The sequence below is a fragment of the Pongo pygmaeus genome, chromosome 7 (assembly GCF_028885625.2).
Source record: "Pongo pygmaeus isolate AG05252 chromosome 7, NHGRI_mPonPyg2-v2.0_pri, whole genome shotgun sequence".
NCBI classification, from domain to species: domain Eukaryota; kingdom Metazoa; phylum Chordata; class Mammalia; order Primates; family Hominidae; genus Pongo; species Pongo pygmaeus.
Window position 1 is genome coordinate 27,574,495 of NC_072380.2, and position 27,952 is coordinate 27,602,446.

General features: G+C 50.5%; 2 protein-coding genes across 7 annotated transcripts in view; one reads left to right on the forward strand and one right to left on the reverse strand.

Moving 5' to 3' along the window:
- Positions 1-6,517, forward strand: part of PTK2B (protein tyrosine kinase 2 beta) — a 135,792-nt gene extending 129,275 nt beyond the window's left edge. For all 4 annotated transcript variants that reach the window (XM_054499812.2, XM_054499809.2, XM_054499811.2 and 1 more), the window contains 4 exons: positions 227-273; positions 1,287-1,424; positions 1,649-1,729; positions 5,418-6,517. In XM_054499812.2, coding sequence (XP_054355787.1) covers positions 227-273; positions 1,287-1,424; positions 1,649-1,729; positions 5,418-5,633 — 482 coding nt within the window. In that variant the 3' untranslated portion in view covers positions 5,634-6,517. The remainder of the gene's footprint in view (positions 1-226; positions 274-1,286; positions 1,425-1,648; positions 1,730-5,417) is intronic.
- Positions 6,518-6,886: 369 nt separating this feature from the next.
- Positions 6,887-26,357, reverse strand: CHRNA2 (cholinergic receptor nicotinic alpha 2 subunit). 3 transcript variants are annotated; one of them, XM_054499814.1, is made up of 7 exons: positions 25,906-26,357; positions 18,076-18,284; positions 16,873-17,093; positions 16,446-16,490; positions 14,369-14,478; positions 10,124-11,138; positions 6,887-8,887 (listed from the first exon to the last, which is right to left on the reverse strand). In XM_054499814.1, exons 2-7 carry the CDS (start codon positions 18,146-18,148, stop codon positions 8,762-8,764), a joined length of 1,590 nt encoding a protein of 529 aa, XP_054355789.1. In that variant the 5' UTR covers positions 18,149-18,284; positions 25,906-26,357; the 3' UTR covers positions 6,887-8,761. The 3 variants fall into 3 exon arrangements, with proteins under 3 accessions (XP_054355789.1, XP_054355790.1, XP_054355791.1); XM_054499815.1 differs by lacking the exons at positions 16,446-16,490; positions 16,873-17,093; positions 18,076-18,284; positions 25,906-26,357 and having other exon boundaries at positions 8,762-8,887; positions 10,124-11,133; positions 14,369-14,455; XM_054499816.1 differs by lacking the exons at positions 16,446-16,490; positions 16,873-17,093; positions 18,076-18,284; positions 25,906-26,357 and having other exon boundaries at positions 8,762-8,887; positions 10,124-11,002; positions 14,369-14,401.
- Positions 26,358-27,952: the final 1,595 nt, after the last annotated feature.

Sequence of the window (27,952 nt, forward strand, 5' to 3'; positions counted from 1 at the left end):
CTTTGCCTTTTTCTTCCTATAAAAGGGACAACAGTGCTGTCCTTGACCACTGAAAAACCAGGGAGACCAGGAGGTTCCTTCCCCTGCCCGCTTCCTGGATTCAGAGTTAATTTCCCTGAAGTCTCCTGGTGGTAGAAGGGAGGGGGCTCATTTGATGTCAGCAGGTACGAAGGGAAGGGTTGGAGTGCTGAGAACTGCCCCCAACTTGCTGCTCTTTTTATTGCAGTGGAGTTCACCGGGCCTCCACAGAAGCCCCCGAGGTTGGGCGCACAGGTATGTGTTGGCTCTGCTGAAACTGATAAATGAGAGTGAGAGTTGCACAAGACTGAAGACCATGGACTATGAAAGCTTCACAGTTCTCAGATAGAATCCAGTTCAGTGTCCTCATGATACAGATGAAGCCCAGGGTTAGGGGGCGGGTGGCGGGGCGGGGGTGGTGGTGGCGGGGTGCTTTGCCTGAGACCGCACAGCGAATTCACGAAAAAGCAAGAGGAAGAACCAATCTCCCACCCTCCATCCCCCTCCCAGACTTGGAGTAGAGCTCCCTGGCCCAGCTTCAGGGAAAGGGGTGTGGGCTTCCTCCCTCTTCTGAGCCTCCTCGCTTGGTTTCCAGCACCCATTGTCCTTACAGCCATCTGGGGTGGTGCTGGCTTTCTTTCCTCTGGAACAGTGGTTCTCAGCCTTGGGCGTCCATTAAAATCACCCAAGGAGCTTTGAAACTCTCTGCACAGGCCAGGTGCAGTGGCTCACACCTATAATCCCAGCACCCTGGGAGGCCACAGCAGGAGCATCGCTGGAGCCCAGGAGTTCAAGACCAGCCTGGGCAATGTAGCAAGAACCCATCTTTACCAAAATTTTTTTTAAAAGATTAGCTGGACTTGGTGGCATGTCTGCTACTCAGGAGACTGAGGCAGGAGGATTGCTTGAACCCAGGAGATCAAGGCAGCAGTGAGCTATGACTGTGCCATTATACTCCAGCCTGGGCAACAGAGTGAGACCCTGTCTCTTCAAAGAAAAAAAGCCTGCCTGCACCCTATGTCCAGGTGGTGGTTCTAATAGTCTGTTGTGAGGCTACCACTAGTATTCTGTTAAGGCTCCCTGGCTGGAAACTGCCCCAGAAGTGGACAGGGGCAATGCACCCTGGGACAGGGCACGATTATTCTAAAGAAGAGTCCTTTCAAATCGGGCTGGTGGTGGAGTTGGCCGCAGTAGTGCCTGCCCAGGAGAGAATCTTGCGGTGCCCCTGGCTCTCCCCCACTCACTGGCCACCTGCGTCTTCCCCTCAGTCCATCCAGCCCACAGCTAACCTGGACCGGACCGATGACTTGGTGTACCTCAATGTCATGGAGCTGGTGCGGGCCGTGCTGGAGCTCAAGAATGAGCTCTGTCAGCTGCCCCCCGAGGGCTACGTGGTGGTGGTGAAGGTGAGAGCAGGGCTGGGTTGGGGAGGTGGAGGCGGCTCAACTCCGCCCTGGAAGGAAGGGGGACTGCGCTTCCTGTTGGCTGGCCCAGCAGATCCTCTTAGAGCAAGCTGGGCCAGGGCCGCTCACGGGGGGCAAGCACCACCCCAGGAAAGCTCTCCCCAGGGGAAACCTGGCTCTCTCTAATAGCCAGGAGTGGCAGCCATCCTGCCCCTTTCTCTCCCTAGAATGTGGGGCTGACCCTGCGGAAGCTCATCGGGAGCGTGGACGATCTCCTGCCTTCCTTGCCGTCGTCTTCACGGACAGAGGTGAGCGTCCCATCCCAGACAGCGCCATAGGCTGTCGCTTTGCTCCTGCACCCCCACCTGTTCCTGCTTATGCTTCCATCAGAGGCTCATGAGGGCTGCCTGGGCAACCTCATGTCTGTCCACTGAGTCCCCACCAGGTGAGTTCTATGTGGCTTATCCCATCAACTACCACCAGAGGGCTGAGAGGGCACCCAGGGACCTGGCCAGAGGCTAGCGGGGATTTCCTAGTTCAGGTCTCCAGATGATGGCAGTGAATTCTTTCTGAGCTTATGCTAAAGGGGACACACCTTCCTTTCCTCCCTCCTTTTATCGTTTGTCTGGTTGCCTTGCCGTCTGTGTTAAGATTAACATGGATGTGTCATAGAAATAGCACTTAAGTTTTATTTAATTATTTAATCTGATTTTCTTTATTTAAATGAGAAACAATCACTGAAAATCAAAACAAGAGTCTTGGTGCTTCACGAGATGGTACCTGTGGTAGGGAAAGTAAAGGCCCCCAAAGATGTCCACATCCTAAGCCCTGGCACACGGAAACATGCCACCTTCCCTGGCAAAAGAGACTTTGCAAATGTGATAAAGTTAAGGACCTTGAGATTGGAAGATTGTTCTCAGTTATCAGACTGGGCCCAGTGTTGTCACAGGGATCCCGGGATCAGGGGTCCTGATCTTACAGGGATCTCTGTGACAACACTGGCTGGGTGTAGCAACTCACATCTATAGTGTCAACCCTTTGGGAGGCCAAGGCAGGTGAATTGCTTGAGCTCCGGAGTTTGAGACCAGCCTGGTCAACATGGCAAAACCATACAAAAATTAGCTGGGCATGGTGGCCTATGCCTGTAGTCCCAGCTGCTCAGAAGGCTGAGGTGGGAGGATAGACTGAGCCTGGGAGGTGGAGGCTGCAATGAGCCGTGGTCATACCACTGCACTCCAGCCTGGGTAACAGCGACACCCTATCTCAAAATAATAAATAAAATAAGAGGGAGGCAGTGTGTGACAAGAGACACATGGTCAGAGTGACAGACGTGATGGATAAAGGAGGCTGCAGGCCAAGGAAGGCGGCAGCCTGTCAGAGCTGGAGAAGGCAGGGAACAGGTCTCCTCTGGAGCCTCCAGGAAGAACCAGCCCTGTGGCCACCTTGACTTTAGCTCAGTTGGACCCACTTCAGACTTCTGCCCTTCAGAACTATAAGACAATAAATCTGTGTCGTTTTGCACCACTAAATTTCTGGTAATTTGTTGCCAAAGCCATAGGCACACAATACAGTGCCATGGGACATTTGTTGGTTGTCCGTTTGGAGCCCTTTGATCCCCTGCCTCCCAGCGGCCAGCCCTGTGGCACAGATGACTACCACATCCTGCCACTGTCCCTACTGTTGGCTGCCTAAGGAAGGAGAAGGCAGGAGAGTTTGGGCCAATTTCTGGCCTCTCTCTCAGGGGCAGTGACAACACATACAGGAGCCCTAGGTGGGGCTGTGGGGCTGTCTTGTCTCATTTAAGAGCTCCTTACCCTTGGGATGCCAACCCATTCATTCATCTACTTCATTTGTAAATAACTCTTGAGCACCAGCTATGAACAGGCACACCTCATTTTATTGCACTTTGCTTTAATTGCACTTCCCAGATATTTCATTTTTTACAAATTGAACATTTGTGGCAACCCTACAATGAGCAAGCCTATTGGTGCCATTTTTCCAACAGCACATGCTCACTTTGTGTCTCTGTCACATTTTGGTAATTCTCACAATATTTCAAACTTTTTCATTATGACTATAACTGCTATGGTTGGTAATTGGTAATTGGTGATCAGCAATGTTAGTATTGTAATCGTTTTGAGGGGCCATCATAAACTGTGCCCACATAAGACTTATCAATAAATGTTGTGTGTGTTCTGACTGCTCCTCTGACCATCCATTTCCCTATCCTCTCCTTGGGCCTCCCTTTTCCCTGGGACACAACAATATTGAAATTAGACCAATTAATAACCCTACAGTGGTCTCTGCATGTTCAAGTAAAAGGAAGAGTCGCCCACCTCTCACTTTAAATCAAAAGCTAGAAATGATTAAGCTGAGTGAGGAAGCCGTGTTGAAAACCAAGATAGGCCAAAAGATAGGCCTCTTCTGCCAGTTAGCCACGTTGTGAATGCAAAGGAAAAGTTAGCTACTCCAGTGAACACATGAATGATAAGAAAGTGAAACAGCCTTATTGCTGATATGGAGAAAGTTGGAGTGGTCTGGATAGAAGATCAAGCCAGCCACAACATCCCCTTATGCCGAAACCTAATCCAGAGCAAGCCCTTCAATTCTATGAAGGCTGAGAGAGGTTCAGGAAGTTGCAGAAGAAAAGTTGGAAGCTAGCAGGTGTTGATTCATGAGGCTCAAGGAAAGAAATCACCTCTGTAACATAAAAGTGAAGGTGAAGGAGCAAGTGCTGATGGAGAAGCTGCAAGTCCTCTAGAAGACCCAGCTAAGATCATTGATGAAGATGGCTCCACTAAACCACAGATTTTTCAATGTAGATGAACAACTTTCTGTTGGAAGCAGATGCCATCTAGGACTTTCATAGCTAGAGGAGAAGTCAATGCCTGGCTTCAAAGCTTCAAAGGACAGGTTGACTCTCTTGTTAGGGGCTAATGCCGGTTGAAGCCAGTGCTCATTGGCCATTCTGAAAATTTTAGGACCCTTAAGAATTAAGCTAAATCTACTGTTGAGGTTTACTACTCAGAAAAAAAAGATTATCTTCAAATATTACTACTCATTGACAGTGCATCTACTCAAGATGGAGATATAGGAGGAGATTAATGTTTTCACTGCATCCATTCTACAGCCCATCGATCAAGGAGTAATTTCTACTTTCAACTTCTATTATTTAAGAAATACATTTCTAAGGCCATAGCTGCCATAGACAGTGATTTCTCTTATGGATCTGGCCAAAGTTCATTGAAAATATTTTGGAAAGGATTTACCATTCTAGATAATATTAGGAACATTTGTGATTCATGGGAAGAGGTCAAAATATCATTGACCATTTGGAAGAAGTTGATTCCAACCCCATGGATGATTTTGAGGGGTTCAAGCCTTCAGTGGATGGCTGGGTGCGGTGGCTCACACCTATAATCTCAGCACTATGGGAGGCCAAGGTCGGAGGATCACCTGAGGTCAGGAGTTCGAGACCAGCCTGGCCAACATGGTGAAACCCCATCTCTACTAAAAATACAAAAATTAGCCAGGCATAATGGCAGGTGCCTGTAATCCCAGCTACTCGGGAGGCTGAAGTCGGAGAATTGTTGGAACCCAGGAGGCGGGCATTGCAGTGAGTTGAAATTACACCACTGCACTCCAGCCTGGGCGACAGGAGCAAAACTCAGTCTCAAAAAAAAAAAAAAAAAAAAAAAGATCAGATTCGCATTTTAGAAAGTATGAGGGGATGTTTCCATGAAGGGACATGAAGGGACGGTCAGGCTGGGCTTACACAGGGTCGGCTGGGTTCTGAGATGTCTGTGATGTCAGTCCTTGCAGACCTGACTCGACCCTGCACGGGGTGTTGCATTCAGCCCACTCCTAGGTCTGATTTGCTTCCAGGGAACTTCTGATTGCCTTGGCCAGCATGCAGGTGGACACCTCTGTGGCTTCCGTATCCTCCAGGCACAGACTTTGTGGCCTCTCAACCTGTCCTGTGTGATCTTCCTACAGATCGAGGGCACCCAGAAACTGCTCAACAAAGACCTGGCAGAGCTCATCAACAAGATGCGGCTGGCGCAGCAGAACGCCGTGACTTCCCTGAGTGAGGAGTGCAAGAGGCAGATGCTGACGGCTTCACACACCCTGGCCGTGGACGCCAAGAACCTGCTCGACGCTGTGGACCAGGCTAAGGTTCTGGCCAATCTGGCCCACCCACCTGCAGAGTGACGGAGGGTGGGGGCCACCTGCCTGCATCTTCCGCCCCTGCCTGCCATGTACCTCCCCTGCCTTGCTGTTGGTCATGTGGGTCTTCCAGGGGGAAGGCCAAGGGGAGTCACCTTCCCTTGCCACTTTGCACGACCCCCTCTCCCCACCCCTACCCCAGGCTGTACTGCTCAGGCTGCAGCTGGACAGAGGGGACTCTGGGCTATGGACACAGGGTGAGGGTGACAAAGATGGCTCAGAGGGGGCACCGCTGCTGCCTGGCCACTCCTCCCTAAGCCAGCCTGGTCCATGCAGGGGGCTCCTGGGGGTGGGGGTGTGTCACGTGGTGCCCCTAGCTTTATATAAGGACGTGGCAGGCCGATTTGGGAACCAAGCTATTCCTTTCCTTCCTCTTCGGCCCTCAGATGTCCCTTGATGCACAGAGAAGCTGGGGAGGAGCTTTGTTTTGGGGGTCAGGCAGCCAGTGAGATGAGGGATGGACCTGGCGTTCTTGTACAGTGTATATTGAAATTTATTTAATGTGAGTTTGGTCTGGACTGGCAGCATGTGCCCTCCTGAGGGAGGACCTGGGGCACAGTCCAAGAACAAGCTAACTGGGAGTCCAGGCACAGGATGCTGTGTTGCCAACAAACCAAGCATCAGAGGGAAGAAGCAGAGAGATGCGGCCAAGATAGGACCTTGGGCCAAATCCGCTGTCTTCCTGCCCCTCTTTCTCTTTCTTCCTTTACTTTCCCTTTCTTTCTTCTTTTCCCTCTTTTCTTACTCTTCCTCTTTCTCTTCCCAACCCCCATTCTCATCTGCACCCTTCTTTTCTCGCGTGTTTGCATAAACATTCTTTTAACTTCTTTCTATTTGACTTGTGGTTGAATTAAAATTGTCCCATTTGCTTTGCGGTTTGTTTTGTTTGTTTGACCTGCCCTTTGGGGGAGAATGGGGACTGTGAGCCAAGCCCTGGAAGAAACCGATTGTGTTCATGTTGGACAGAGATCAAGGGCTGTCCAGCGCTGGTCATCGGCCAAGGAGGTTTGAACGGTGATACCCGGCAGTGGGTCAGGGGTGTGCGCTGGCCCCTTTGCCCTTGCAGGGACAGTAGGGGGCAACTTTCCAGGAGGGACCCAGAGCAGTCCCCTCCATGGCCACATGAGGAATGCCGTGTCATTTCTCTCTTAGTGGGCCCCCAAACCACCCAGGCTCTGGAGGGGCTTGGGTGACACTGGCAATGTTGAAGTGTGGCTGGCGAGGAGGGGGTCGCACGGTTGAGTGAGCAGTAGGTGCAGTTTTATTTAATCTCTTTATTCACATGCAAGATGGATGGGAGACATGGATAACAGGAGTGAACATCACTGTCTCAGGAGAGTGGGTCTGGGAGCCTGGACCTGAGAGCTCCGAGGCCTCCGGAGAGCAAGTGGGAGGAGAGGGGAGGCTGGGGGCTGCATGCACACGAGTAGACAGGAGCCAGAGACCGGATGTGCCATGAGCAGGGGGGTTGTGAGAGAGAAGTGAGGCCTGGCAGGGCCTGGGCCAGGGCGTCACAGCCAGGCCAGTTTCCCCTGGGAGTGTCAGGGAGAGACATTTTGGGGTTTGGGAGGAGGGGACCCCTAGGACCAAAAGGAAACTGGAAGCTCGCCCCGCTCGGCTTCCTGCCTGGAGCCTCCATGTTGTCCCGAGAACCGAATGCCCACATCTGTTAGCTGCCAAGGTCCCACCCTCCAGTCTGGACAGAGTTGGGGAGAGGTCTGGTGCCCGATCCCAGGAGCAGCAGCTCGGCCTGGGATCCTAGGTGCAGCCTCAGACTTTGGGGTGGTGCGTTGCATTCCAAGGTGCACACACAGGCTGCTCTGAAGGGTTCAGAACAGGTCAACACACCTCAGGGCTCTGGGAGAGACGAGGCAGGCTGATAAGGGACGGGACCACAGCTTTGCCATCTACACAACAGTCCTGGGGCCCAAACAATCCAGCTTGCTCCCCTCAACCACTCAGAACAAACGCCTTAAGGGCTGACCCCACTCACCTGGCGCTGTGCTAGGTGCTGGGGGTGGGAAAAATAACAGGCAGAGTCCCTGCCTTTGAGAAGTTCAGAATCAAAGGAACTAAAGGCAAAGATCTTCAACTCCCAAGTGAGGCCTCCTCCTGATGGAGCCAGGCACAGGGAACAGGGTTCTTGGGGAGGGAAGGAGGGGTGGAGGGAGGGAGGACAGGCCGAATGAGATGAGTTTGAGGTGGGTCAGGAGCGGCTCAGGATGGTCTTTCTTGTTTGCCCGCTGCACGTGTAGGGACATATGGAGCCCCTGCAGGCCGTGGCTCTCAGCTCTGCCAGACCTCCTGGGGGCCGGCTGGTGCAGAGCCATTTTGCAGCAAGGAAGGGAGAGGAATGACGTCAAGGAGAAGCCGGGAGGCTCAAATGTGCTTCCAGATGGATGGAATAGCCCAGCCACCTATATCCAACCATCCATCCCTCACCTGTAGGGAAGATCTGCCCTGTACCTCCACCTCAGGTGCAGGCCCTGCCTCCTGCTTCCTCCCCTTCTGGAAGAGCCCTTATTACTCCCCTGCTGGACCGTACAGCTCAGCACCCTGCAAACTCAGACAGACTCCAAACTTCAACCCCAGCCTGGCTTAGAGAGACCCCACGTGGCTCTCCAACCTCCCACTTCATCTGGCTGTTATCCCTGGCACTTTGGGCTCATTTCCAAATCTAAACATTGTCCAGAGCCCTTCCACCTCCAAGGAACCCTCACCTTTGCCCCCATGGCCCCTCCTTTGAGGTCCGCATTCCCTTCCTCATCACCCTGGCCCCACTGTCCCCCTGGTTGACCCTTCTGTCACTTAGGGTATGCACTGCTCCTCCAGGAGAATCTTACTCTGCCCCACTCGGTCACTACACTATTGTGACCTTCTGCAGAGCTTCCCTAGCTCTTCCATATCCAAAACTGGGCTTTGCACCCAGCAGGCTCTCAGCCCTGGTACAATAATGTTAAGCTGGATGGAAGCCTGCAATGCCTGGGTCAGTGTCCAGACTCCGCGGAGAGACACCTGCTCACCCCAAAGGGGACACCAGAGGCAGCTGCAGCAGAGATGGTCAAAAGATGGTCAGCGGGGGTGCCCTAGGAGCCAACTCGAGGGAGGTGCAGTCAGATCATTCCAGCTAGGAACGGAGGCAGAAAGAGGCCGATGGTCCCCAGGAAGCAGACGATGATAAACAGCCAGAGGAAGATCCTGTCGATGACCATGGCAACGTACTTCCAGTCCTCCTTCACCTGTGGGGAAGACAGCACACAGTGACAGGGGCCAGGCCTGGGAAAGGGATGTGTTCCCCCCAGGCACAGCCCCTGCACAGATGGCCACTGGTGGCAGCAGCAACTGCCCCACAGAGACCTTGGGGAGCAAAGGTCAGCGCAGGGAGTGGGGTGGGTGGAGGGGAGGCACGGGCTGTTTCAAGGCTCCAGTAAGCTCCACGGATGATTCCCCTCCCGTTCCAGCCCCTCCACATGCCCAGACCTGTCCATATTATGCTCCCAGACTATAGGTAAAGGAGGCTAGAGGGACGCAAGGAGGCGGCAGGACCACCCAGGGGCATGGGCCTTTCTAGGGGGTCTGCAGTGACTTCAGTGCAACACCAGACTTTGCTGCTCACAGGTTGCCTCCTCACCCACCTGCTGGAGCTGGGGAGAGGGAAACAGGCGAAGGTGGCTGGGGACCCCAGGCAGGCTGGGGGTGGGGCGGGGGCTTTGTAGAACTTGGGCTCACAGCCCAGACAAGGGAGCCTGGATTCTCCACTGCTCCGGGATGACATCATGATTAATTTTCTTGTCTGTTCATCAAGGCTACTCAGTAATAACCTCCCAGCCTTTCATCCTTCCCTAGGCTGAGAAGAATTTTGTGCTAGAGTAGTGGCCTGCTCACATAACAATGGCAGACAGGGGCTGGGGCAGGGGTCAGGGTGGGGCCAATGCCATGGCAGGGGCGGAGGAGCGGAATCCACCTGGCACAACCAGGAATCTGCAGGGTTTGTGGTTGAAGAGTGAAGTTTGCAAGATCCTCAGGAGCCCATGAACAAAGAGGCGGAGGAAGAGGCCATCCAAGACAAAAGACAAAGGCTGACGCTGCAGCAGCTGAGTTTCTGGGTCTCTCCTGAAATGCTCCCCCTGCCTGCCGCCACCTCCAAGGCAATGGTGGGATCTGGCGGCCTGAGGGAGGCACGGGGTTCAGCATCTGGGGTCCTCCCTCTCTGGCTCTCAGGATCCCTGTTAGGCTGAGCTGCTCATGCCTGACTCCGTGGTGTGTAACCTGCCACCTGCCAATAAATGTCCTCAAAGCGGCCAGCTACATGTGCTCTCTTGCTATTTATTCCATACTTCTAAGGACCATGACTGAGGGAAGTGGGCCTTCACGAGAGGGGCCTGGGCTGCCCAAGCTCACACTCTGCAGTGAGGTGGTTCCCCGCTAAGTTGGTGGGGCCACCCAGGCTGGTCCCTCTCCCAACCCCAACGCACCGAAGAGTCGGCATCCTCAGACCGCAGGTGGTCGGCAATGTAGTGCACGCCTTCCAGTGCCTTCTGCATGCGGGGTGATAGCAGCAGCTCACCCTCCTGCAGCAGAGCCTCAGCCTTGGGAACTGAGGCCCCAGAGTGCAGGTGGCCGTGGCTGCAGAGGGTGCCCACAGAGGGGGCCACATGACCTGCACATGCCCATCTGTCCTCCTCCTCCACCGCCACCTCCCTCTCCTCAGCATCCACGTTGCTCTCCAGCCAGTGATAAGAGGGGCTGAGCTTCAGGCGTGGGGCGTGGCAGAGCTCCAAGGGTGGTGGGGGCCGGTTCATCAGAAGCCACCGGGGCACACAGCCCAGAAGGGCCCCCCGCACCCAGCGGGGCATGGTGTGGGTGCTGGGGGAGCGGTGGTGCACATTGAGCACGAAGACGGTGATGACGATGGACAGGGTGACGAAGATCATGGTGAACAGCAGGTACTCGCCGATGAGCGGGATGACCAGCGAGGTGGACGGGATGATCTCGGTGATGAGCAGCAGGAAGACGGTGAGTGACAGCAGCACCGAAATGCACAGCGTGATCTTCTCGCCGCAGTCGGAGGGCAGGTAGAAGACCAGCACAGTGAGGCAGGAGATGAGCAGGCAGGGGATGATGAGATTGATGGTGTAGAAGAGCGGGAGCCGCCGGATGACGAAGGCGTAAGTGACGTCGGGGTAGATCTCGGCGCAGCAATCGTACTTCTTGCTGTTGTAGGTGCCCGTGGCATTGACGATGGCCCACTCACCGCTCTCCCAGTAGCCCTTCAGGTCCACCGTCTGCTCCATCTGCTCCAGGTCGATCTTGGCCTTGTCATAAGTCCAGGAGCCAAACTTCATCTTGCAGTTCTGCTGGTCGAAGGGGAAGAAGGTGACGTCGATGCTGCAGGAGCTCTTGTAGATGGCCGGGGGCACCCAGTGCACAGTGCCCGTGGAGAAGAGGTGGGCCTTGGTCATGTGGGTCACTGCAAACTCCCCATCTGCACTGGGGAGAGGAGAGGAGCTGGGGAGACCCCTGCATACCCACCTGCCTGAGCCAGGCTACTCAGACAGGTGGCAGCAGGGGAACCCCAAGAACAAAGTCAGACCCGGCCACACAGGCGGGGTTTATTTACGCAAGTGTGTAAGTCTCCCCCGGCACGCACATTTATAGCCACTGAGCTGTCTTGTCAATGACTACCTTTTTAAATACAAAAGGAGGAATTGTGAGGAATAGAAGGAAGTACCAAGAAGTCTAAAAACAACCACTAATAACATTTTAATGATATATATGTATATATATATAATGTAAAACGATTATATATACATAATCTATCAATATATGACAATCATATATATTTGTGATCATGGGGTATATGTTGTTTGATTGCCTATTTTTATTCATTTAATATTTTATTTTATTTGCAGTAAGGAAAGAATTGAATAGACACAAAGCAAGCCATGCCACGGGGGAGAAGGAGATAGCATTCAAAGCATCTCTTCCAAAGTTCATGCGTTAGGGGTTTCTCAAAGGCAGTTTTGGGGAAGGGGTGGGTGTGGCCAGGTGCTTGCTACTGATTGGCTGGGTGGAGATGACATCACAGTGGGTCAAAGCTGTCCTCCTGCGAGCTGAACATTTAATTTATTAGAGTGATATCTATGAGTCTGTTTTTCTTTCCTAGCAGATGATGAGTTGGCCCCTCAGGAGGGCGATCCCTTTGCACCTAGGATCATCCTTGCTCAGAAGAGACCTAACAACTTTGCAGGTGAAGATACTACCTTGAATGTATCCATTTAACATGCGTTTTTGAGCCCCTCATCCACTAGGTCCTGTACCAGAGCTGGGCAGAAGAGGAATATGAGAAAGGTCCCTGCCTTTAAGGAGCCATGAGGAGATGAGACGTCTCCAGGAACCACTGCAACATCAGGGAGGCAGTTGGCAACACTAGGAGGGCGGTCTGGTTGCTCCCGGACCCTTTGGGGAAAACTCCCTTCTGGGAGATGGGCGGGGTCATCGAGAAGCCTGCCATTTGCAAAAGGCCTTGACTGATGGTAGAATTTGGCTGAGAAATGGGCAGAGAGCCTTCCAGTAGAGGGTTGCACAAGGACAGAGTGTGAATCAGGGGTATCGTGGGACTAGGCATTCAAGGACCCACAAGGAGTCTGGGGACACTGGAATAGTGGTGACCAGTCAGGCAGCACTTCCTGGAAGCCTCAGCCCCTGATTCCACCAGGAGGTGGCTCGGTGGGCTCCCGCTCTAGTCTTTAACCATCCTCCCTCCCCTTCTAATTCCCACAGTCAATCCTAAAATCCAAGAAATCAGAAGAGTGCTTGGGAACAGGGGGCTTTTTTCCCCCATGGAGTAGTTCCATGGTAGAGATATGGGCAGGCTGGAAATAGGAACTTTGAAAGGGAGTAACAAATACATTGAGACAAAAGTTTAAAAAAAATTTTTTTTGAGGCGGAGTCTCACTCTGTCATTGGGCTGGAGTGCAGAGGAGTGATCTCGGCTCACTACAACCTCTGCCTCCCAGGTTCAAGCAATTCTCCTGCCTCAGCCTCCCAAGTAGCTGGGACTACAGGTGCACACCACCACGACCGGCTAATTTTTGTACTTTTAGTAGGGACCGGGTTTCACCATGTTGGCCAGGATGGTCTCAATCTCTTGACCTCGTGATCCACCCACCTCAGCCTCCCAAAGTACTGGGATTACAGGCGTGAGCCACCGCGCCCAGGCAAAAACAAAAAATTTTTTAAGCATTTTGTTTATCACAAACAATGACCACTAGATGGCAACATGTGCTCATTTGGGGGGAGGAACCTTGCAAACTCTTTGATGCCTTCCTGTTAACCTTGAGTGGGGTATCTGGGTGGAGGGCACCCTTCTCTAAATGTCAGCAAGACTTCAGCTTGGAATTTTGTCTCCCCAGAAAATTTCTTGTAATAAATCAGGTAACACTGGCTGAAGTCTTATTGGATAATCGTCAAACTCGAAGTCATAGCTGATGTAGGACTTCGCTCCTGACCTCTGCCACATCTACAGGAAGCAGAAACTAGAAGGATCCTGGGTGCCAGCTATGAGACACAGAGATATGACAGGGTGGGGAGTTCGGGAGTCCTGCAGCAGCTGCAAACACTAGGCACCTGCTGCGTGAGAGCTGCCAATGTAAGAACCCAGGATGAACACGTGTTCACCAAAATGGCTTAGGTGAAAGGGCTTAGTTCTGACCAGAACTGGACAGTGTAAAAAAAAATATGACCCATCTGAAGACACAAAATCCAGAAATGGGTTGTTTTTCCTTTTCTTTCATGCTTTAAAAATAGCATTTCCAAAGTAGGATCAAATGAATTGGGAAATGCTGGGCTAGGTGCGTGTCTTTGCTGCAGAACTTCTAGTAACATTTTTAAAAACGCTATTGTGCTCTGCCGTTTTCCAAAGGACTTCAGTGGGGATGGGGGTGGGTGTTATGACATACAATGTTATCCAAAATTACTTGACCACAGAACCCTTTTTCATACCTATTTATAACTCAAAGAAGCCATGCTCCTTACAGCCCCACCTTAGAAAACATTTTTAGATGAACATAACACCAAATATCTTTTCATTTTAACTTCTTTACTTCTAAGGGAAGAATTGCCTGATACCAAACACAGAAATGAAATTATAGATGTCTATCTATTCCATCAAAATATTTTTTATTAATTTATTTTTTCCACTGGGGCTCTCTTTAGACTCCTCTGCCTTCTATTAACTTCTTGTCATTGTGGTCAAAGATTACTCCTTTTTAGTCTTGAAGACAACTACAAAATAACATGATTGGGAAAAAGGAAACTGCATACCAAGTGAGCACATGCCCTTTGAAGGTGCTGGCCTGATGCTGCCTGCCTGTCTGAACAACACTGCCACCCCTCAGAACTCCAACCCCAAGGTATTGTTTTTTGAGCCTGCACCAAATTTTTCAAAGAATACTCAGTATTGACAAATCTCTGTCCCTCTAGCACATTGCCAGGCACCGATACCTAAAAGGTGCTCAGCTGCCATTCATTTTGGTGTAGAGTGAGGACAAAAGGAAAGAAATGAAGGAATAAAGAGGGAGGTAAGGGAGACATACTCAGCACAGCAGTTGAGAAGGAGGCGAGGAAGCTGACACCAGGGGTGCCCCTCCCAAGGCCATGGACCCGGCCCCTGCAAGTTGGCCTCCCCTCATCCCCCCAGGACCCCAGTGGCTTCCTACTTGTTGTAGAGGACAATGTCGGGGATCCAGATCATCTCAGAAGGGACCCTGAGAGATGTGATGTTGCCAAAATCAGCGGGGTTCCAGCGCAGTTTGTAGTCGCTCCACTCCTGTGTGTGGGGAGGGAGTTGTGTCAACCTCGCTTCCAGGGAGCAGCCTAGGGCAAAGCTAGCACACCCTGGGGATGCCCAGAATTGAGCCAAGCAGCCCCCTTGGAGCAGCCAGGGCTCCCCACCAGCCCAGAATAGTGGAGGGAGCTGCAGTGCTGGGAACGGGCTCTGAGCAAGTAACCAACCTTCTCGCTTTGCCTGGACTTTAGTACAAGGTCCCAGGCACATGAAGTTCACCCTTGTCCTGCCTCTAGTCCTTGTTCTGCCAATCCCTGGCTGGATGACCTTGGTGGGCCACCTCACTCATCTCTAGTGAAGTCTCTCATTTTTAGTGCATCACAGTTTATGGTTTGTTTTATGCTCTCCATCTAGGAAAAGCCTCCACGCGAGAACCAAGCAGGGAATGCAGAGCAGGTGAAAGTATCTCCCCATTTAGCAGACGAGCAAACTGAGGACCCAGAGACAGGAAAATCAACCTGCCAGAGGCATACAGTGAGGCAGGGGTGTTACCCAGGGACCTTCAAACTGCACTCCCAAGTGCCCCACAGGGCCCCACCCCTGCCTCCACCGACGCAGGTCCAACTCAGTCCCCCTGCCTCCATCAGGTTCGTATTCTCTCCGTAGTCCATCTGTCAAGTTTTCAGGTCCAACCAACATTTTGAGGCACCCACACCAAATTGGGGTACATTAATCCTCCCAGGCATGTGGCAGTAGGTTGTGTTATCCTCATTTTGCAGATGAGGAAACTGAGGCTCTGAGAGGTTATGTAGCTCATCCAGTATCACAAGCTAATCAGAGGCATTGCTGACTGGCCTCAAACTCCAGTACTCCTTCCTTGCCCTGCCACCCCAACCCTGAAGCCCAGGTGACCAGCCCATGGGGACAACTGTGGCAACCCAGGTTCTAGGCCTGCCTCCCTGCACACACACACACCGCATGACTGGGTAGCTTCCAAGTTCCTGCTTCCCTCTGGCCTTCAGCTGTAACATCTGTAAAGATGAGATGAGTGACCCCCTAATAGCTCCTGGGTTACAGCATCAGAGGGAGGGAAGCCTCCGACCTAAACGGGATCTGTGCGCCCTTTCCTGAGTCTAACTGGGCTCTATGACTGTCTTGACCAGTAGTATACAACAAGATCAATGCTGGCCCAGTTTCTTTTACTCCCTGTCTCTTGAGACTCTCACTCTGGAATCCCTGAACCACCAGGCAAGATGTCTGACTCCCCTGCTGGAGAGACTCTGAGGGTGCCTGAAGGGGGCGAAGGGCCCATCTGAGTCCAGCCTTCCAGAACCTTCCAGCACCTTCCAGAGCCTTCCAGACATCCCTGCTAAGGGACAGATGTGTGAATTAAGCTGTCTCAGACCCTCCAGACCAGATGAACCCTCACTCAAATATCACAAAGTAACCCTAGTGGTCGCCACATGAAGCAGAAGAAACCACCCAAACTCCTGGCCATAAAGCCATGAGATACAGTGAGCTGGGAGCTCCTGTGAGCCTGTAAGTTTGGGGGTATTTGGGTGGTAGTATAGATATTAAGCACTCAGCGTTCTCCCATAGGAGGAGCCTGGGCCTCGGAGTCAGGCACAGCTGGGCCCACTTTTCCAGCCCAGCTGCTCTCTGCTTCGTGATCTCCTGAGCTGTAAAATGGGCAGAATGAACCCCCCGTGGGGCTTTGGGGAGGATTCCGAAGTAGCAGGGATGAACAGATGCCTGCTCCCAGGAAAGCACCACTTGGCTTTCTAGTGCCTGAGGCTATGTTCCCAGGCACTAGACTCCAGTCTAGCCACCAACAGCGCAGGCCCTGTGGGAAAAGTCGGCTTTGGGAACATTCCACGTGGCATCTGCTTGGTAAACTAAGTTCAGAGTCTTGCTGTTCCTTGGTCTTTCACTAGCGAAGAAGTCCTGGAGGGGTCTGGGGTCCATGGATTCCCAGTCCCCACCGCGTGGACTGGAGGAGGGGCCCTCACCTGTTTTAGCCAGACGTTGGTGGTCATCATTTGGTTCTTCTCATCCTGGCCCAAAGAGAGAGAGAGGAGCAATTAAATGGGTGGGCCCAGCCCCAGAAAACAGGGTGGAGTGGGATGGGCTGTTTTCAGACCCTCTGATAGGACACCCCAAGCCCAGCCTGCCCGCCACCCACTCTGAAACCTGCCACCCTTACTCAGATTCTCCAGGGTCACACAGGCACTGCTGCCAATCAGTGCCCTCCTAGGAGGGAGCTCCAGAGCTGGGAGAGGGGAGAGTGTAGCCACCCTGGGAAGAGCCATCCCCACCCCCACCCCAAGTCACTGCTGTGCGTGAGGGCAAGGATGGGGTAGAGGAAGGATCAGGGGGAAAGCGGTGGGTGGTCTGGGATCTCCTTCCTCGGGGCCAGCGGTGGGAAGACAGGCGCACCACATCGATGAGCTGAGCGATGGACAGTCCGAAGCGCACAATCACCACGTCTGAAGTGTTGGGCACTGGGCGCGCCCAGCGGTTGTAGCCCCGGAAGAGGTGTTTGAAGAGCCGGTCCTCAGCCTCAGTATGCGAGCCTCCCTGCGGCAATGCCGTGGGACTGGGAGAAGAAAGTGGGTCTCCAGGAGCCCCGGGAGGTGGGCGCTTAGCTTCCTCTCCACCTGCCACCAAATCAGAGCCACTCAGCCTCACTGAGCCTCAGTTTGCTCGTCTGTAAAATGGAGATGCTTATCCAGAACCTATCTCAAAACATTGTTGAAGATGGCAGATAATGTCTATCGGAGCTGAGCACAGCATGAGCAGGCTGCAGGGTCGCAGCTTAGGGAAGGTCAGATGTTTTGTGATGTTAGAGAAGAAAAGAGTGAGAACTAGTGCTGCAGGTGGCAAGGGGAAGGGGCAGAGGCAGGGAAGTGGGGAAACTTGAATCTAGAGACAAGATTCAGCCCCGTATGGAGGAGTGCCAGGGGGACAGGGAAGTGGAAGAGAGGCCTGGTCTACGTTGGGGGCTGCAGGGAGAAGGGCTCTGGCATTGCAGTGAGCCTGGCCAGGGTAAGCAGTCTCCCGTTCCCACCCACTTGTCTGATGAACCATTAATGCTAACAGGGAAATGGACTGCTTTGGGAACCTCCCCAACTTTTTCTTAAACCATGGGCATTTGCCACTTCCTATCAGATAAACAAAGCTTTTCGAAATGTTTCTATGGCATCGCTCATGTCAATTTTCACTGTGTTCAGCAAACACAGTGCTGTCCGAGCACGTCGAGAACTACAGCTCCAAATCCCAGAAAAACGTGTCAGCACCATCTGGGACAGAAAGCGCTGTGTCCCGAGTGCCTGTATCCCGGATTCTGGTCACAAACTTTCGTTTAATCCTCACAATAGGCCTGGGAGGTACACAACACTATTTGTGTTTTGCAGCTGAGGACATTGAAGCTTGGGGACATTTAAGGTGACACAGATGCTAACGTCAGAGCTGTGACTGCCCCTCCACCTCTCCCAGTGGAACCAGCCACCCGGCTGATGGCCTCTGAAGTCCCCTGCAGCTTTGACGGTTGCAACACATCCACCTGCAGACTCCTTCCTACAGTTTGTGAGCCCACAGGCATGAGATGAAGTCTTACAATGACAGGTGACAAGCACTCACCTGCTGGGGTCAGAAGGAGCCACCACAGGCTGAACTTTGTGAAGGACAGGAACACAGGACAGGAGCGGCCCATGGCTTCCCCTGAGCATCAGGAGGTCAGGTCAGGGCTTTGCTGTGGGTTGCACCATGGACCATGTCCCCAGCAGAGCTGCTGCTGGATTCTGCGAGGATTCTGCTGGATTCTGCGAGGCTTCCTCTCACCACCAAACCTGAGCAAGCCCAAGAAAGGGCTCTTAGGGTCGTGCATCCTTGACATAGGCATATTTCTGTTTCTCGTGCTCCACACAGGCATGAAATGTGAGCAAAAGGCCCTCAGCAGGCCTCTCAGCTGTTAAGTGCTCCTGGGCTCTCCCTGGCTTATTGAGGAATCAGCCTCTTCCTCTTTCTCCAGAGTCAGCCAGTAGCTCTGCCCTAAGACCAGCCCTGACCTACTGGACAAAGGAGGGCACAGGATGGGACTGAGGTCCCCATTGCTTTGCCTCAGTGGTCATCTGTAAAATGCGGATAATCATACTGCAAGAGTGGTCAATAAAAGAATCAGGGTACTATTCAGAAGATCCAAAGGGTGGAAACAGCCTTTTGTCCAAACAAACGTCCATCAGCTGATAAATGGATGGACAAAAGGCAGTAAATCCTTACAACGGAACATGATTCCACCATAAAAAGGACTGAGGTGCTGACACTTGCTACAGCATGGAGGAACCTAGAAAGCATTGTGCAAAGTACCAGAAGCCAGTGGCAAAAAGCCATATACTGAAGGTGATATTGTAAAATATGTATTTGGTCTTCAATCCTATTTCCTGGAATACAACTCCTAAGATACTGGGAATCTCCAAAATGATGTCTTTTTGCATGACTGGTGGCTGGCAGCCCCTAGGCAGCTGCAGGATGGGGCTGGTCACAGGAAGACAAAGGCAGGCTTTAAAGGGTTGGGAATTTCAGCCCCACCCCTCAAACCTCCAGGGACAGGAGAGGAGATGAAGCTTAAGTTGATCGCCAATGGCCACTGGATTAATCAATCATGCTGCATAATGAAGCCTCCATAAAATCCCGAAAGGACAGGTTTTGAAGAGCTTCTAAACAGCAGAACATTAGAGGTTCCTGAGGAGTGATGAGCCCAGGGAGGGCATGGAAGCTCCGTGCCCCTTCCCAAACCTTGCCGTATGCATCTCGTCACCTGTATCTTACACTATCTCTTATAAGCTAGTAAACCAGTGTTTCCCTGAGTTCTGTGAGCCACTCTAGCAAGTTAGTTGAATCCAGGGAGGGGGCTATAAAACCCCAATTTATAGCCAGTGGGTTAGAAGCACAGGTAAAACAACCTAGGACTTGTGATCGGCATTGACATTGGGGGGCAGTGTTGGGGACTGAGCCCTTGACGTGTGGGATCTGAGCTGTCTCCAGATGGATGGTGTCTGAATTGAATTAGGAGGCACCCAGCTGATCTCTGCTGCAGAATTGACAGCTTGCTTGCGGGTGAGGCGAAATCCCCACATCTTTGGGGGTCACAGAAGTCTTCCGTGTTGATTGTTGTGGGGTGAGAGCAGAGAAAAACAGTTTGTGGTTTTTCCTACACATTGTATGATCCCATCGATATGGAATATGCATAATAGGCAAATCTATAGAGACAGAACGTAGATTAGTGGTTGCAGGGGCGGCGGGAAGGAGGGATGGGAAGTGACTGCTTAATGATCACTGAGTTTCCCTTAGATGGGATAAGAGAGCTCTGGAACTAGACAGTGTGATGTTACACAGATGTGTGAATATACTAAAATTCACCAAATCGCATGCTTTAAATGGGGGAATTTTATGGTATTTGAATTATATCTCAAAAAAAGTTATTATTAAAAAATAAACAAACACCTCGTGGATTAAGAAGCAGCAGCTACCCCTCTTGACTGTGGCGACAGTGATATTTGCCAAACATGGAGAATCAATACACAAAGGGTTCTAGTGACCAGAAGGACACAGATGTCAAAGATGTGGTAAATATAATGTTTCATATGAAATGAATGTTTCATAATTAAGAAAGTTGGGAAAAGCAGTATTTTAAAATATTATTTTATAGAGTATTTGATTTAAAATATATATATATATATCACTAAAATAACATTATTGCCTTGAAAGCTTACACATTCAAATTAGCGTTTTTTGAAACAGCCCCCCTTATGGAGAGAAGAGCAAGGCCTCGTGTTCAGGGACACATCCTGTATGTGGCCTAGAGAGATAACAATGGCTCTCAGTACAGCTAGTGGGTGCAGGATTTCCTCTGGAAGGGTGAGAATGTTCTGGAACTAGATAGTGGTGATGGCTGCGCACTGTTCGAATTGTACTAAATGCCAATAATGATCAATTTTATGCTATGTGTATTTAGCCACAACTTTTAAAGAAAGAATAAGGGTTAAAGTGGCTTTAAAAATATAAACCAAGGGCTGGGCACAGTAGCTCATGCCTGTAATTCCAGCTCTTTTGGAGGCCAAGACGGAAGGAGTGTTTGAGCTCAGCAGTTCAAAACCAGCCTGGGCAACATAGTGAGACCCCCCCCCCCCGCCCTGTCTCTACAAAAAATTCAAAAATTAGCCGGGCATAGTGGCACATGCCTGTGATCTCAGCTACTGGGGAGGCTAAGAAGGGAGAGTCATGTGAACCTGGGGAAGTCAAGGCTGCAATGAGCTATGATCTTGCCACTGCACTCCAGCCTGGGCAACAGAGCAAGATCCCATCTCAAAAAGAAAATAAAAATAAAAGTAAACCACCGGGTATGAGAGAATCAGAATTATTATTCTTGAAGTTGCGAAACCACTTCTATCTGGTCATTCTCATCCCCCCGTCCACCCTGACGCAGCCTCTCAACAGTGTTTCTGGCATCACTAATCCTCCATCTCCCCCAGGGCCGGTTGCACCAGCCCATCCTAACCTCCTGGCAGGAGATGAGAGCAGGGCTGGCACTGGCAAATATGGCTTTGAGTCCTGGCCCCACTACTGACTGGTGATGATCTGTGAAAGGTCACTCAGTGCCCCTGGGATTTTGTCTTAAGATAAAGATTGGACACTTTCTGCCCTGTGGGAGGAGTGATGGGAGCAAACAGGATCGTTTGTGCCCATGAAAGTCCCCGGGGAACTGCAGAGGGCTGGTCAGGGAACAGGTTGCTCTTGTGGTTGTCAGGGACCATGACCCAGTGGCATTGCACAATGACAGTTTGTGGCAAGTAGGAGAAGAGGAATGTGCGAAGGATTTGATGTGAATTTCAATGTGTTGGAATTGCTGGCATATACTGACTATAGCACAGACACCAGAGTGGTTTGGGGGAAAAGGGCCCTCCTGCATCAATTTCCCCAGAAGGTTTCAATTCAAAGACTTGTTGGAAATAGAGGATTACATTTTTCTTCTGTTCCCTCAGGACAATATTGCCCCTGTCCACGAGCTGCCCTTATCCTCCGTGCAACCCTACACCCCATCCTGCACTGGGATTCCTCCCTTTGTCCCAGCTCTTAGAGGTTCCTGGTTCCTTCCTGGCTCTGAAAATCCCCAGCTGGCAGGTAGAAAAGGCTGGTGGTTCCCAGTATACGGAATGAGCTGCCTGAGAGAGCATCCCAAAGCTTTCCCAGAACGATGCCTCCAGGGGGAGAAGCAGGGAGTCCTGGCAGTGGGAAGCTTCTCCATAGATAGGCCTGGTACACACAGCCCCACTGGAGCTGCTCTGTTCACACAGCAAACCCTGCAGCATAACTGTCAAGAGCTCTCATTCAGGAGTGCAGCTTTATATAATGGGTAAACTCACATCGCCCTGCAAATTATGCAGAATGTTTGTACAGCACCCACCCCAGCCTGGGCATCCACAGCTTCTGTGGCTCGGGTGAACCACAGTGGCAGGGTCTGGGATTTCTGGCCCTCGAAGGTGCAGGGGCTTGTCCCCAGGGGACTTCCCCAAAGCAGACCATTGCAAAGGAAACAGCACAGCTAACTGATTTCCAGAGAGAGCTTTACCATCTTGCTGTTTTCTCTTTTAATCTCTTTTCTGCATACAAATAGATCACTTGTGTTATCTCCGGGCGCAGGAATTAGAGGTGATTATTATTCTTTTTGACAGTTTTCTGCATTTTCCAAATTTCCCACTATCAACATGTATTGGTCACTTAATATAAAAATAATTTTCAAGCGGGCAGCAATACCTGTGATGTGTTTTACACGCCCTCCCCTCATCTCACAGCAGCAGGAGCTCACCCAAACTGTGTAGATTTGACTCCACTCTTCCATAAGAATGCAGTGCAGTTCATCAATCAGCTGTGTTAAAAGTGGAAGCAACTCCGGTATCCAGCGACAGATGAATGGTTAAACAAATGTGCTCTATCCATACAGTGGAATATTTTTTATCCTTAAAAAGGACAGAAATTCTGACCCGTGCTACAACATGGATGAACCTTGAGGGCATTATGCTATGTAAAATAAGCCAGTTACAAAAAGACAAAGACATTATGATTCCATGTATAGGATGTTCCTAGAATAGTCAAATTCATAGAGACAGAAAGTAGAATGGTGGGTGCCAGGAGCTAGGGGGAGGGGAGTGAGGAGTTATTGTTAATGGGTGCAGAGTTTCATTTGGGATGATGAAAAAAATCTACAGATGGACAGTGGTGATGTCTACACAACAATGTGAATGTTCTTAAAACGATGAACTATATACAGTTAATAATGGTTACAGTGGTAAACTATGTTATGTATATTTTACCACAAAAATAATCTTTTTAAAGGTCAGCTGTGTTCATCTGGAATCACCTTAGGGCTGAGGCCTAGGAAATGGGATCGCCACATTGATCTGAAAGGTCAAATAGGGCTTTCAGAGAAAAGTGGAACTTCCTGTTGTGAGGTCACTCCTTAAGGGTGACCACTGTATCTTATTCACCTCTTCCCTCCAGCCCCAAGCACAGCCCCAGCTTACTTTGTGGGTTCCAGGTGTTCAGAGCTACCTGCGAAAGGTACCCAGGGCAGGAGGAGGACTCCAAGAGCCTGAGGAAGGAGACCAAGGCTTGTCACTTAATTTGGGGAGCAGCACTGCGTCAAACATTTGCACTCATAGTGTGGTTGTTTATCCTTTTCTTTGTTTATCTTTCCACTACCTCATTCATTTTGTTGTTGTTGTTTTTTTTTCATGCTTGGACTGTGAGAGAATGTACTACCTCATTCTTCATCAGGGCCAACAGTGTCCCAGGCACCAGGAACAGGGAACTGAGTGAGCTTGAGTAGAGAAGAACCAAAAGGAAGGAAAATGCTAGAGTCTCATCCACTCGTCCACCCCTAATGTGGGGCATGACTTTATTCATTTAGCCCCATTGCTTCCGAAGACATCCAGGGAGGCCCCAAGTTCCCCGAGGCATCCTTTCCAGGCTTTTTACAACTCTCCACATTGGGAAGCTCTTCCCTGAGTCTGAATCTGCGTAAGCATCTGAGAGATGCTTGAGTTGAGTTGACTTGAGTTTAGAGACCCTAGTGTCGTCATCAGAGATTAAATCTCATTAATTCCCAGGGGAAACTGCAGAGCAGGTGAAGTTTTTTTCTCTGCTCTCCACAATCATTCAAACACCTGACAATCACAAAGGTGCCTTTCTGGTTCCTTGTCTCTTGTTTCTTTCATCCTTTCTACCCTGGAGGATTTAGGGTCCTCAAAGATCTCACGCCTTCCCCCATTTATCTGTGGCTCAGTGCCATCTAGAAGGTTCATTTGCTACTTAAAATAAAAGAGTTGTGACATTCCATTGCTTATGTCTACTTTCATACAGGCATGATGTTTTCGCTAGATATTAGAACACAGAGCTGATTTGGTGCAGGGAACGAGGATTTCAGAATCCCCCTTGATGTTAATTCCTAAAACGTCTTCCTAAGAACACTGTGCATTTATGTTGTTTTCAGGTTTACAAGGTACTTTTGCAGCTTTCACCTACTTGGGCCTCACGTGACCCCTAGGAGGGTGTGGGGAAGAGATATGATTATCCCTTTCATGTAAGTAAAAAAAAAAAAAAAACTGATGTTCAGAGAAGTTGACCAAAGTCATATAGATAAAAAGTGATAAAGCTGAGGTTCAAGCTAAGATCTTTAGCTTCAAAACTAGAATGCGATAAATTATAATGTGGTGTTAACTAGGGGGGCAATTTCGTATTAGCAATTCAGCCAGTACTCACTTGTGTTCCGTAGACCCTAGCACCCTGTCATTGCTAAGCCACCATCAGGACTGAGGTCTGTTGAGGACAAGTGAGGAGAAGGGACAGGCACCTCACCCCAAAGCTAGGCCCATCTGGATTCCCAGATTCTAGCAGTTTCCTCTAGTGCAGATTCACTTTCTCATCCAGCCAACCAATATCATAGTTGCAGATTCCAAAGCTATCATCTGTTTCACCTTTTAACCAAGTGCATTTTTTAAAAAGGAGATTTTTTTTTCTCCATTAGTGAGAATAGGAATCCAGGCAAGCTAAAATTGCATCATTTAGAGATCCAAGGAGAGCTACCCGGGAGCTCCCAGAAGAATGTGCAAATAAGATGCAGTGACTCTAAAGGATGTATTCCCAGCAAGATGCCTCAAATCTGCATCCCCTGTGATGAGCCCACTATATCATTTCATTTAATTTGTCACTGGAAACCAAAGGAGGAATTGTTCCAGGTGATTGACAGTAATTAGAGGGAATTTCCACCTCTGGTTAGGAAGATGTCAAAAGAAAAAGAGCTGCACACTTTGACCCTCTAAGTGGCTGGATTGGCAGATTTGGGGAAGGGGAGAGAGTGGGATGAGGTCCCTAATTGTAAAGTGGGTCTGGGTGAATGGGGTACACAGAGAAGCCTATGTAAAAGAGATTGCATATGTAAAGCGCTCGGACATCAGTGTCCCCACTGGGCTTGTGTCGCTGCTCACGTACACCAGTGCCAGGCCACCCCCACCCCACCCCCACACTCACTGCAGCATCTCTAGCCTGCCTGAATCCTGGTTCCATGGAGGTCAAGGTGATTTGAGCTCACTTCCCTGTCCATGGTTCTACTACTGCTGTTTTCAACTTCCCACCCACCAGTCCACATTCTCCTCTTTTTACTAACATTTCCTTCTCCCGAAAGGCTGCTTCCATCCCACCTGGTTCCTTTCTGCTGCCCAGAACCTCCCCAAGCATACAGGTCTCAGCTTTTTCACAACTGGCAACACTACACTCCCAAAGAAGCCCCTCCATTAGAGAAACCAGTACGATTTCTTCTTCCAAATAAATTTACTCAAGGTGCTTAGGGGCTAGAGAGTGTATTTCTAGCTTTTATATCTGTTTTGCTCAATCACAGAAGTTTAACACTCAAGGTTGGGTGGGATCTTGAAGGTCATCTGAACAACCACACCAGCTGATGGAGGAATCCACTTCACAAATGCGAGCCTTGGAACAAGCCCAGCTGTAAAGAACTTGAAGAACTTTGGAAGGTATTTACCTTCTAAGTCAGTAAATAGCATTGGTGTCTTTTAGCCCTTTTAAAGGACATAGACAATTTACAGAATGAATAAATAAATGAACAAAAGAATGGACAGCAGTAATAAAGACATAGGAGCAGATACAGTGTAATAAAGCCACTATTACTGAGACTGGGCTAACCGTCCTAGCCAGGAGGTGTTCATTGTCACCTGGCTGTGGACAGCCCCAGCAGGGACAACCAGGAGACTAAAATATTTCTAGGAGCAGGTGACATCCAGCATTCAGACACAACCCCCTCCTGAGTACCCAGAAACTGCTAGTATTTCTTTGACCCGACATCCACAATCTCTCCACATGCATGCCACCCTCAACATAAGCCTTGGGCACCTTTCTTACCTGTGGTTACAGAAGAAAACAGGTCATTGAAAGGATGCAGAGAACCAGCCTGGCTTGGAGATTCTGGGCAGCTGACAAAAGTCACCCCAGAAATAGAGTGGCAGGTACAGAAGAGAGCTCAGTCACTTCATTTCATGGTCAAACAGAGGCTGAAGAGTGAGGGTTTAGGAGACACCCTGTCGAGCAGAAGACTTACATGAGAAGCATTTGGCTTCCCGGGGACGGCTGGGCAAGCTCTGCAGAGAGGTGGGTTTTCCTGGGGCTGTCCAGCTCTGGCAGCCAGAGCGGCTTCATGCAGGTGCCACTGAGGACAGCCCAGGCAGCCCAGCACAAGCGATTCTGCAGGTGAAACCCAAGCCTGGCCCCAGGAGGGGATGAGGGCTCAGCACACAAGCACACAGGCTCACGCTGCTCTCTCTCTCTCTCTCTCTCTCTCTCTCACACACACACACATACACACACACACACACACACACACACACACACAGCCTCTCTGGAGGGGAAGGAGGAGGAGCCTGTGACTCTCCAGCCTATGTCCGGTGGGGACAGATGCAGCTCTGCCCTCACTCTGTCCAGTCACCACGATGCTCCCTTCCCTGCTCTCTGGACCCCTGGGCTCTAGGATCACTGCCTGGGGCCCCTGAGTGCACCCACAGGTTCTGAGTCCTGGGTCCTGGGTCTGTCTGTCAATACAGCTTCACTGTATGTGAATCCACTTCACAAATTCCAGCCTTGGAACAAGCCCAGCTGTAAAGAACTTGAAGAACCTTGGAATGTATTTACCTTCTAAGTCAGTAAATAGCATCGGAAAAATTGGAGTAAGGACAGAGCTGCCAGCCAGCCAGCCCACGGTTCTCTCTTTGCCCTCCTCCCCTGTGAGACCCCTCCCCCCACCACCCTAGAGGACCACTGGTCACTTGCACGGCCAGCCGGTGTGGCTGCTTCTCTATCATCCCCTCAGCCTCCTTGCAGGTGACCTTGCCTTTGATTTTCCGGTGAAGCCTCCTTTTCTCTAGCATCAGATCAGGACTCCTGTCTCCTTCCATGCATGGCGAATCCTGGCTCACTGTGATCTTGACATCACCCCATCTATTAACAGCCCGGGCTTTCTCAGACCCTCCCTCTCCTCCCAACTTGTTCCTTCCCTTCAGCCCCTAACTAAGCTCATCCCCCACCCTGAAATCACTCTTTGCTTTTGGCCTTTCCCTCAAGCTACTTGCTAGCTCATCTCCCTTATTTTGTTAAAAGCAAAGGCCCTGGACATGACCCAGCCACAGACTGCTGAGGTTGAATTTCTAGCTCTGCTCTTGAACAGCTGCATAATCCTGGACAGGCCTCTTCAGCTTCCTATGCCTCAGTTTCCTCAGATGTAAAAAGAGGGTGTGAACAATGGCTCCTGCCTCATAGGTTTACTATGAGGAGTCAATTAGCACAAATAAACACAAACACACACATGCATTGTGTGTACACATGTGCATGCGATTGCTAGCATTATCTTTTGAGAGAATTAAAAGACATAAAATACCAAAAAACCATAAACACTCATATTTCCACTATTCATAATTAATAAATGTTAATATTTTACCATATTTACATATATATAAAGTTAGATGTATACATTTTTCATCTGGAGACTGAAGGAAGGAAGGGAGGAAAGAAGGAAGGAAGGCAGGGAAGGAGGGAAGAAATAAGAAAAAAGAAAAAAGGAAAGGAAAGAAAAGAAAAGAAAAGAAAATCACAGCTTGTATCCATCGGGATTCTTGGTTGCAAGCAGTAAAAACCTACCAATTACTTTAAGTGGAGAATGGTTTTATTGAGGAACAACGGGTGGTTCACAGAAGCACCTAGAAAGCTGGAGGGGCTGCTTGGAGAGCAGGGAGAAGAGGAAAGCCTCTGCCCCACGGCCAGCGTGGTGGGTCTTTCTGCTACAGAGCTGCATGTGAACCTGGCACCGTCATGGGTGCCGCTGTCACCGCTGTCCCTGGAAGCAGGCGTCCCTGCTGCTGCGGCCACTGCCACAGTTAATTCTCCTCCAGCCCTGCTCCTT